The 11,782-nt window shown below is 34.0% G+C and overlaps 1 protein-coding gene across 3 annotated transcripts; it reads right to left on the bottom strand.

Annotated features, from left to right (window-relative positions):
- Positions 1-58: 58 nt before the first annotated feature.
- Positions 59-10,782, bottom strand: LOC135836988 (uncharacterized). 3 transcript variants are annotated; one of them, XM_065352093.1, is made up of 4 exons: positions 10,453-10,782; positions 9,767-10,277; positions 8,947-9,077; positions 59-8,859 (listed from the first exon to the last, which is right to left on the bottom strand). In XM_065352093.1, exon 4 carries the CDS (start codon positions 8,785-8,787, stop codon positions 2,464-2,466), a length of 6,324 nt encoding a protein of 2,107 aa, XP_065208165.1. In that variant the 5' UTR covers positions 8,788-8,859; positions 8,947-9,077; positions 9,767-10,277; positions 10,453-10,782; the 3' UTR covers positions 59-2,463. The 3 variants fall into 3 exon arrangements, with proteins under 3 accessions (XP_065208165.1, XP_065208180.1, XP_065208172.1); XM_065352108.1 differs by having other exon boundaries at positions 9,767-10,303; XM_065352100.1 differs by having other exon boundaries at positions 9,767-10,317.
- Between the last annotated feature and the right edge of the window lie 1,000 nt (positions 10,783-11,782).

Raw genomic sequence — 11,782 nt, forward strand, 5'->3', positions numbered from 1 at the left:
TTTTTCAGACCTAGAAAACTATCTAATCATTAATGCATAGAAAAGAAATGAACGTAAATGTCTCGAACTGCAAGCAATAGTTGCACAAATTTATTTTATTTCAACAAATCATATAAAAATATCACAAAGAATTTCATAGTCATAAATGCAAATGCGAAAAAAAATACATAAGACATTATTTACTTGCATAAGTACATAGGTAGGTATTTAAAATTACTAAATTAGATAGGTAATTAAAAAGATCACATACACTTTGAGAATCGTAATACGCCAAATACGATAAAAAATTAACGCTTACAAAATAGAAATTTGGTAGGTATCAAAAATTTTGAACAATATATCATCAACACATTAGGCATATTATTTTTAAAAGGGAAACTTTTTTGCAGATTGTATGTATTACACCCATTGACCGTTATTGAATATTTCTCAATTTTTAAAAATTTTCAGATAAAATATACTAAGAGTTTGAAATTTTTTAATAGATTTTTTTCTTCACATTTTTTATCTACATATATAGGTACTATGTACAGCAATTGCATTGAATCATTCACTAGAAAATAACTGCATGTTATATTTCGGATGATTTGAATAAATAAAATCAAGAGAAAAATTCCTCTTACGTAAGTGAGTAAGCATTAAAATATTGACTAAACAAACATAAAGAAAAGAAGGGTAATACTTTTAGCTATAAATATGTGCATAGGTGCAAATATACGTAAATAACAATTAAACTCAGGACACTCGCACTTCAGTACGCAGGTCTACGTACATACCTTACATGGAATAATTGACTAAATGAGACTGGAATAAAATAAATTGACTGATAAAAAAATAGTAAAGAATAATAATAGAAAAAATGGTAGGTAAATCCAGAACGTTATTCGGCTTTGATATAACTAAATAAACTTTTTTACAAGAATTCCTTCGGCATCTTATCATTAATTGAGATGTGAATGAAACATCCACATAACATTTTTAAACATAAAGTCGTTCCTATAAAAATAGAGAGTCGTGTGAGTAAGACCAATGCCATAAAATCAACAGGTTTTCATTGAAGGCAACTTATTCGAGTATAAAAACATCACTTACAAATTAGCCAAGCAATACGCAACATTACCAAGAGAATCTCTCGAGAGGTCCGTCTTCGATTTGAATCGTACCACGATTTTTAGAAAAACCTTGGTCTGATACCCCCTCAGCCAAAATTTCAGTTGCCCAAATTGATTTTACCATTTTCGACGATTTTTAAAAAATCCAAAACTGAATTTTTTACTTTTTAAAGAAATATGTATTCTTATCCAGTAAAAATTGAGTCAAATAAGTCCCGAAATTGATTGATTATCTCTTTGCTCAAAAAAGTCATTTCTCATGAAAAAGTTGAAAATCTTTGTCTATAAAACAGCGTTTTTGAATTCTTTTTTTCAATTTCCAAAAATTCGCCAGAGGTCCAAAAATAAACTTTAGAATCTAAAGTGTTGTTTACGAGAGTTTTATAACATATGCTCTTTCGATCTAACTTTGTTTCGTTCAAATCGGAGAGTGTGAGTTCGAAAGGTTCCCTAGTTAGTAACCAAACTTCAGTCGAACAAAAGTTTTGACTTTTTGAATTTTTTCCTTAATATTCTGGTCAAAAAAAAACACTCAACGTATTCGCCTGAAAAACGGTTCAAATGCGAATGAACCCTTCAAGTAGGTCGAGGATAAGCTACAACTTGATTTTAGCTGTCCTAACTGATTTCCATGCCTTCTGGGGAAATTGAAAAGTAAGCAAGAGGCTTCAGAATGGTCAGAAATCGTGTTATCACTGGTTTTTGATCAAATTCAGGAGAAACCTTCATATTTTTATGTTGACAGTTACAAGCAAAAAATTTCAGCTCCGGAGGTGCCCATTTTTCCGAGGCAAATGTTTCGCATCAGGTACTTACCTATGCCAAAATATTTACAGTTATGTATCGTTTCTAAAACTAGGGAAATATTTTGGAACGCAGTAGCGCCAATTTTTTCATCATTTTTGACAATTTCACAAAAAAATAGTCAAAAACTTATGAAATTTTTACGATTTTTTTTAATTGGCAAAAGTGATTAAAAAAATTGATACTTTTACGCCGATCCAAAATATTTCCCCAGTTTCGGAAATATTACCTTTTAAAATTTTGGCATAATCAATGCGAAATAATTGCTAAGAAAGACAATTACTTTCATTTGCGACAGGGCCATTTCTCCAAAACAGCATGGGCAGCGACAGAAGCTTCAAAAATGCTCTCTTTGAGGGCCCAAATCTCTTCTTCAGGGACACCTCCGGAGCTAAAGTTTTATGTTGGTAACTTTCAACTCAGAATTAAGGTATCTGCTGAATTTGGTTAAAATTCTGCGACTTTTTTCTCGCGATTCACCCTAATGTAGATATCGTCTTGGCTATATTGAAGCATTGATAAATGATTCCATATTTTGCAATACGGATTATTTCTTCATTGTCATTTTCTTCAATAAATCGAGAATGCGCGATGATTGATCAGAAAACCTGCACATCGATTGTAAAGTTTTCTTAACCTTTTTCCGACTTATTTCATTCAGCAATAAACAAACTTCGATCAGCAAATCGAAGGCATCGATCTGCTGCTCGATACCTCCGATGTTATTTATTTTCGATGTCAATTTCTTTTGTATTCTGTCACTCGCACGAACATTATCCAATGTACACAACGAGTACAATATTTTATCGGCATCATATAAAATCGTACCTACTTCGCAACTCTGCACATTCTTCGTTTCCAGCAGTTTTTTCATAACTTCTTCAAGTTTCAATACTTCCTCCGAAATTTCTTTCACAGCATCGTCGATTTTTTCATAATCTTGTCTTAGATACAAATACAATACACCACTCAACACTCCTTTTGACAACTTATCCAAAGATTCATACTGATGTTTTTTTTCATCGTAATTTTTCAATTGTCTTAGTTCATCTTCGTATGTCCATTGAGATGAACCATCACTGTAGAAAATATCGGTAACATTACGTCGATGGTGTTTTTTAAATATTTTGAATATTTTCTCCATATTTTCCACATACGATTCCACTTTACCAATAGCGTTGTATGCTAAACGATCAGGCCAAGTACCACTACCATTATAATACTCGACAAACATTTCAGTCATATCTCGTTTAAATGTTGGATACGTTCGGTCATTATAATCACCAGTTCTGGAATTAAGTAAAATAGATATTAAATTTCCTTCGTACGTGTGACGGAAACCTTTGAAATAAGGAGACTTCTCGACGAAGTTTTTAATCAATTTTCCCATCTTTGAATTACAATCTTCATTGTCACAGCTAATCAATATGCAAATTTTTTCTGCTTTAATGATGGTTTTAAAAGGTTTGAAGCCTTTCATCTGCAGAATACTATCAACGATGAACTTCAGTATTAATTTTCGTGAGTCATCTTTCCTTGTGTGAAATTTATGCACTTCGTTTAAAATCTGATGAATCTGATAAGCTCGCTCAGCACATTGAAAACTTGTTGTTAGACGAACAGCATCACCACGGTTATTATATCCCACGTCAGCTTTCAAAAGTAGTTCAATTATAGGAAATACATTGTAAAATTCTGCGTCAGAATTGAAAAAAGGTGTCGAAAAATTACCATGTCCGTATATCAGATCGTATGTGGGATTACGCAAGCTTTCCAAAGTAAATTTACGAAGAAGTACATCAACACTGGAAGATAAATCAACGCCCTTCTCTATCGCAAGCTGTATTATTTCTTTATCGTATTGAAGCAATAGCAAACTCATGTGTTCCTTTACTGATATTTCTCTAAGATCACAATCAACGAAATTATTTATAAGATCCACGTCAGTTTTCTCCATCAACAATTTGACAACTTCTGACGGAGCGTTTGCTTTGAGGGCTTCATAAATTGGTAATTTTTTTTGCCCAGAATCACCAATATTTTTAAAAAGCTCGCCACTCGTAATATTTAGTTCTACGCACGATTTAAGCACACTAAACGCAGAAATGGAAAATATACGCTGAATTAAATCAGCTCCGTGTTTATCCTTCCACATGATATCGTAAGATAAATCGCGAATTAAAAATTCCACCATGTTGAGATGGCCGTTTTCAGAGGCTATCCATAAAGGACTATAATTCCAAGCATCATTCTCGAGATGTTCAGGTAAGAATGAGCTGTAAGACAATAATTTACGACATTCGGGATATTCGATAGCAAATCGTTTATCAACATATTTTTTCAGCGCTTTGGCCAATCTAATATAGCCCATTTCTGCACATACGCATAATAATCTGAGTAACAATGATTCGAGCGCTTCGTACGTGCTAATCTCGAAATGATTTCTAATTTTTAAATCATTCTTTTCATTTTGTTCCAATAAAGAGAACTCGATAATTCCCAGCAATACTTTAGTGGACTGAAAAGTGCCATTTTCAGAGCCATAGTCGTCTATTTGTTCAGCAAGCTTTACTAACAACATCTCTGTCTTTTTCGTTGCATCGAGAAAATTAATTTTACTTCTGAAAGAATTCTTTGCAATGAGCTGTAAAAACTTGCAAACTTGTATGAAATCGTTCTTTATCAGAATTTCTTCGATAATATCCTGAATAAAATCTTTTTCGAATTTTTCATACCGAATATATTTAAATTTTTCCCAAAAATAATTCGCAGCAAAATACTCGGCGAAAGTACGATGAATGAATACAGGTTTATTATTAACGATTTCGGTGATCATTACAGTGTTTCTTCCAGTACTACTCATGCAACCAGACAAATCACCAGCTTCCTTCAATTTCATAGGAGTATTGATAATTTTACTAATCATTCCAGTCTTTTCACCTGCATCGCTTATATTGGACATCAACTCGCGTACTTCTTCCACTTCCTTTCTAGATAAGATTTTTTCCACTTGATTTTCTTCCAGCATCGAATAAACGGCCAATTTTTTATTATTTTCTTTAAATTCGGCCAACTCCTTCTCTATTTTACGTATAGCGCTAGGTTTGTCTTTATCACGATCATAACCAGACCGGTCTTTACTTTGCTCTATATCGAACACTGTCTTGACAAAATTTTCATAAAGGGTGACCAAATCCAGCTTTTTGTCAAGTGTGCGTTTATTCTTTGCAGAAAGTTCTCGACTATCCGAATGGTAAAATTTTTCAAATTCTTCTGAAAATACCGTAGCAATCATGTAAATTTGTAAAGGTATGCTCAAGAACTTTCGATCTTGATCATTTATAGATACGGAAAGTCGACTGATCAATTCGTTGATGAAAATATCCGCTCTCGATTCGTTCATTTTCTCCAACGGCTCCAACTTCAGGTTTTTTCTCCAAAATTTCACCAAGAAATCGTGCTGCTCTTCTTTTTCAAATGGCATCAATGCGTATGAAAATGTACTCAGGTTATCTTCAGGCTCGCTTTGAATATTATAAGGACGAGTGGTTAACCAAATCTTTTTGATTTTCGTATCTTTGAAAACTTTCAATAACTTGACAACCAGATCATTATAATTTGGGCTTATCTCGTCAAAACCATCAAACAGCAGGATCACTTTACCATGATGGAAAAATTGTACGAACAGTTTTATTTCCAACAGTGACAGCCCTTTATTCTTTGCAGGATCTATTTCGATATTTTCTTCAGTCAGTGCGCGAAGTATCGTCTCTTTTGTTCGCTCATCTTCTTCGGAATACTTGAAATGCTGAAATTCGGCAATTTCACATAAGAATTTCATAGCTTCGAGCTCGTTGATTTCAGTACGATTGTCCAACCGCTTTTTGAACTTGCTCGAACACTCGAGTAAGTTACATCTAACAATCCACACAGAAGGTGAAGCAGATTGAGTCTTCAAAGCCAAACGAGAAAGTATTACAGATTTACCCATTCCTGGTTCTGCAGCCAGCAGAAATACTTTGTCAGGTACATCTGTGATTTTTGAAATTGCATTCGGTTTATATTTGGTAATACATTGTTCGCGGATATCTACGAGTTTACGCAATTTGGTTAAATCGCCGCGAGATTTTTGCCAAATCCACTGGTTACCTTTCTTCTTCAGCCAATGAATATTGCAGTCGTCGAATTTTTCACAGAGTTTTTTAAAATTATCGCCAGTACCAGAAACGACTAAGATATCTTTGCTAGAATGCTCGTTCAATTTGTCAATATCATTCTTCTTCTTGTCATCAATCACCAAAACGTTTTCTTCTTTCAGGATAGCTCTTTTACTCGTAATAACCAAACATCGACCGAACGTACGATCAACAAAGTAATCCTTAACGTCTTCGTACTTCGAGTCCATCAGTGATTTACTAATCTGTATCGTCTCATTATTAATAATCATAGACAGCACATCTCCTGACAACATATGCGTTGACTTTTTATCCAACACTGAACCTAAATTCACTTCGTTTCCTTGAAATACAACTTTTGTTTGCATTAAAATGTTGTTTTGAGATCTCCCAGTGAGATCAGTCAAATTGTTTTTCAAATCTTTCATTTCTTTATAACGTTTATTCCGCGAGAAATCGTTTTTGAATTTCTGAGCAAACGTGTCATTCTCCAAAGTTATAAGAACAACTTTTTTATTTTTATAAGCGTTCAATATTTTAGCTAACTTGGCGTATAATTGATCCTGGCTTTTCATTTTTTTCTCAGCTTTGCATTCGATTACCAGTAGATCACATGTTTCCGATGTGAAAGCTTTTTCTACATGATCCTCTATAAACAAGACATTTTGCAAACTCGTGAAAATGTAACTATCGTCTTTTTGGTAGATATTCTTTAAAATTTGAAACACCTTCATGGAACCGAAAATGGTTTGGTGAGAATTTATCAAGTTGAAAATCTGTTTAGATTTTGAATCTAAGAAGTGCCTTAGCTTTTCTGATATCAACTCAATTTGAAATGATAACTGAAATTGTTCCATTTTAGCAAGGCAGAGTAAGGTAGGGCCGATTAATACCAACGTTGACATTTTTTGACTAATTTGTTCGAAAAATTCATTACCCTTCTCGTTGGTTAAAAAACGACCTTTTTTGTCCTTCATCCAATCCAGCATATCCTTCTGAAGCTTATCAGCCAGGAGTTCGCTATCGATTAGTTTGAAATGTTCGTCCAAGTCTTTTCCAATGATCTTGCCTATCTGAATTTCATTAGGTTGATTGACTGAAAAAACTAATTTGTCGAGAAAATCATTTATGTCTGCTTCGTCGATGTGATCATTTGGCATTGAATCTTTCGAATAAAGCTGTCTCTCTTCGCATGTTTTCTCTCTATAATATTTAGGTATGTGAAACGTATACTCGGTCAATTCAGGAAATTCTACATTTATAGGTTTAAGTTTCTCAATCAATTCATTACGGAACACGTCTAAATTAGCCAGCAATTTCCTATCTTTATCGAGAAACCGTGAACTAAAACAGTACTCGTCGTTATTCTGGTCAGACTTTTTCACAAATACATATCCTCCTAATTTGTCAATATCGCAATTGACAGCACCTTCCTTGATAGCATTTCTCCCTCTCGCTTTAACTATTTCAACAAATTTTTTATTCGCACCTTTAGAAATCATGCCGGCAATTTCTTCAGCTAATTTGATCGGTTTCTCAAGCACAGGGTCCTTGATGAGATCAAATTTTATTCCAAAAGTCGACGACATAGTCAACTCTTTATCCTGCATCTTTTGCCAGAACGTATCCTCGTCCCATTTATTTTTTGATATACTTAGGTATTCTACACGAAAAGCCTCTCTGAACGCTTGCAACTCTGGTGATTGTTCGTCACCGCATATGAATTCACGTCGAAATTTACCAAAACCATTTTTATCTGGATTACGCTCAATCACTTTGGCTCCTAGCACAGCATGATAGGTTTTGAGTAAATCGTCACTCAAGTCTAGGCATTTCTTACGATATGTATGCGAAGCCAGCACATTCGCCAATCTATCAAGTTCAGATGTCCGGAGCAAAATTGACGTTAGAATATTTTTTTTACGAAATCGATCTAGTTTAATTTTGTAGCGCCCAAAACCATTCTTGTCAAAATCTAAAATATCGTCTTTGTCTGGATTTTTTTCTAAACTACGTTTCAACTCTTCGTCTATATCAATATTAGTACTAATAACAAAATCCTCTAATTCGTAAATTTTAAAATAGGCACTGTTCTTAATTTTCAAATATGATAAAAAATATTTTTTCAAACTGAAATCGTCTTCTTTTTCATTCAACAAAGCAGAAACGGTTATTTTTTCATCTTCATTTTGTTTGTGCTTTACTTGTATAAAGCGACATTTCTTAATATTCTTATCACCACGTTTGGTGGTATAGCCGAAAACGACATCGTCGAATTTTTCGGCCGATACCATCTCGGTGGCTAAAGTGAAACTGTACCCCTTCTTCAGTCCTCGTACTAAAAATAAAGTTAATAATTTTAGTTGGTAAACAACACCATGCTGGATTAATTTTAACCCAGCAGCATCGTAATGTTCTTCAGCATTTTTCTGTTTTTGTACCGCACCATCGGATTCACTTTTCATTCTTTTCGAACTGGAAGGTCCTTCGGAAGATATTTCCGACTCGAGTTTTATTTTTTTTATGGGGTTAGCATTCTCTGATTCAATATTACCTTCATCATTTATTCTATCGGGAAACGTTTCTGACTCGAGTTTAATTTTCTTCGACGGACCATTCTCATTGTCAGATTTACCTTCACTTTTCATTCTTTTGGAGACTCCAGAGCCCGACTGCACGGCAAAATCGGCAGACATTTTTGATACTCGTTGTTCTGTTATTTATGGTTCCAGGTATGTCGCAAATTTGAATAAGAGAGATACAGCATTCTGAAAATACATAGTTCGATCAGCATAAAAAATTAAACAAAAAAGTGAGCATTTCAAAATTCAAAACGCACTAGGCAAATTACATACCTCTGCAACTTCATCAGTTTTCTTCATTAAAACCATACAGCTCAAGTGGTCATTTAATAAAAATGTCTTCAAATCGGAATCTGATTTTTTGAACTTTAATCAGCGGATAGGAAAAGATTCGTAACTGATTCCTGAAATGCAAAATATTATTTACTACATATTTACTCGATTTGTTATAATTGATAAGTAGGTAAATGAATAACTGTATCAACAGTGATGTAGCAAGCTCGAATTTTTGGAAAGGAATAAGGTACTCGTAGTTTTTGAAAATACCTAACAACTTCAAGTATCACAAATTTGAAATCAAATAAAAAAACACCCTCCAATATGTTCCTTTTTTTTCGTGATCCACCCTAAAGTATTTCTAAATTATGTGGATTTGGAAAAATATTGTCTACAGATGTATCAGAATTTTTCTAAAGATCTCTGCATCTTTTTTACTACTTTCGTTACCAACTTTTGAAATTCAAAATTTTTTTAGAAATTCAACACTTGGGGTGCCAAAATTGTAAACAAAGATGCGCACAATTCATCCAAAATGATGGGGAAAATGTACGACGACAAAATAATTTCAAATTGAAACGACATAGGCCTAACAAATGATAAACAAACCGAACTACAAGTATACGCAAAACACTCAACTTTTCAACCTGCAACGGTCAAAATTCAAAATTTGTTCGTCGTTCAAACTCCTGTGGGAGAAAATTTACTATATTTCCTACTCCAAAAAGAAGAGGATGCTACATCCCTATGATATCAAAATTGAATCTGATGCGGTGTAATTAACTAATTATGTACTGATAAGGAACAAGGAACTTACCCAGTTGTACGCTATCGATTCCAATTGATTAAGAACTCGTAAACGAGTTATATTCAAAGAAACACACTACGAATATTAAACAACTGCATGTAAAATAAAACTGTTAAGCTATTTACGTAAAAGTCTCTGTATTTCGATAAAACTCTAAAAACCATTAAAAACTCTGAGAAACCGAATGACTCGAATAATTTATATAACGCAAATTAACGTACATCTTTATTAGACACGTATATAAAACATAATAAAGGTACATACGGTTAAATCTAGAAAAGTACAGCTTTGGAAAAGCTTTAGTCGTACATATACAAGTTTAATAACGATACCAGTAACTATACCTAAATTAAACGTTACAAGTACCGAACTAAACTACTACCTATTTACATAACCGGAGAAATTACCCGGTAAATTACCCAAACTCTCATCACGCCTCCAAAATTTATATTCGGACTTCCACGTTCCCCAGAGGGCGATACCGTCGCGCATTCTGATTGGCTGTTGATATTTCTGTGCTCTTGTTGTTTACATTTCAAAACGGGACTTTTTATCACAAACTTCGGCGATTTCATTCTCATATTAATTTTCAACGATATTTCATTAATTTCGTAAATTTCGTGGTTTTTTTTTTAGTGTTTTTGATTAATATATGACTTCTAGTATCGTTATATGTTGTGAATAATGAATATTACCTCGAGTTACAGTGTTTTAGTGAGCTTAGAAGGATGAAACAAAGTTGCACGATTAAATGAATTTAAAGTTCTTTGCAAGTGTTATTTTAATTCACCACAACATTTACTCGATAGCACGATCGCAAAGCAATTCTCTATACGTAAATTTAGTTTTATTCAATGTGAAATAATGGAAATATAACATCGAATTTGAAATCGCCGAAGTTTGTGATATAAAGTCCCGTTTTGATAAGCACCTAAGAGCACAGAATATCACTGACCAATCACGTACCACGAATGCTAGCGCCCTCTGGGGAACGTGGAAGTCCGAATTTATTAACCCGAAAATAAATGAAATTTTCATCGTAGCGTTGGAGGTAATTGGTAACACTGTATAATTCTAACACGTAGTACGTACAAACTAAGCCAATAAAATTTTCCATCGAGAGGTAAACATCTCACAAAAGTTCGAACTTCACTAAATTACTCGATTAAAAGGTATAAAACTAATTAAAAAGGTGATTAAAAACACATAAGATAAATAAAGATTAAAATACACGGTTAACATGATATATATATATATAGAAAAATAAGTAAGTGCATCGTAGCACAAAGATACGGTGATCAACGATCAGTACGTTCGAGACAGCTCGATTCTACACAAAATTCTACACAAGAAAACAACTAACGTACCAGGTAAAATAATCAATTAAAACAGTAGAATAATTAATTAAATATAAAAACACGGAGAACTAAACGATGGTACAGAGATTAAGTCGACGACAAAAAAAATTTTCATTTTATTCACTAGACAAAATTCACGAAAACAAATGAGCATATCACCGTACATAGCTCACTACCGATCGAATAAACACTGAAAAGTGTCGAACAACTTTTTAGGAATAAGTGGTTTCGTGAAACCATCAGCTAAATTAGTTTTGCCATCGACTTTAACGATACTAATCTCTCTTTTCTTTGCAGCATCTCGTACATTATGATAGCAGAGATCAATATGTTTAGACTTGGCCGTCTCAGAAGTACGCGCCATACCCTCAGCTGCCGTCGAATCACATAGTACCAGCGTAGATGGCATTTCGAAGCCCAAGACCGAGAACAAATTGCGCATTGCGCGAATTTCCGAAGTGGCATGTGAAAGAGCCACGTATTCGGCTTCTCCAGAAGAAGTAGCAACGTGATTCTGCTTTTTGGCTCGCCAAGCCACCGGACACCCGTAAGCAAGAATGATAATACCCGACGTCGACTTCCTATCTTTTTCATCTCCGGCATGGTCGGAATCTACGAAGGCGGTAAGTACTCTTGGTTCCACTGGAACGAATCTCAATTTGTAGTT

This window comes from Planococcus citri, chromosome 1 (assembly GCF_950023065.1).
Source record: "Planococcus citri chromosome 1, ihPlaCitr1.1, whole genome shotgun sequence".
NCBI lineage: Eukaryota > Metazoa > Arthropoda > Insecta > Hemiptera > Pseudococcidae > Planococcus > Planococcus citri.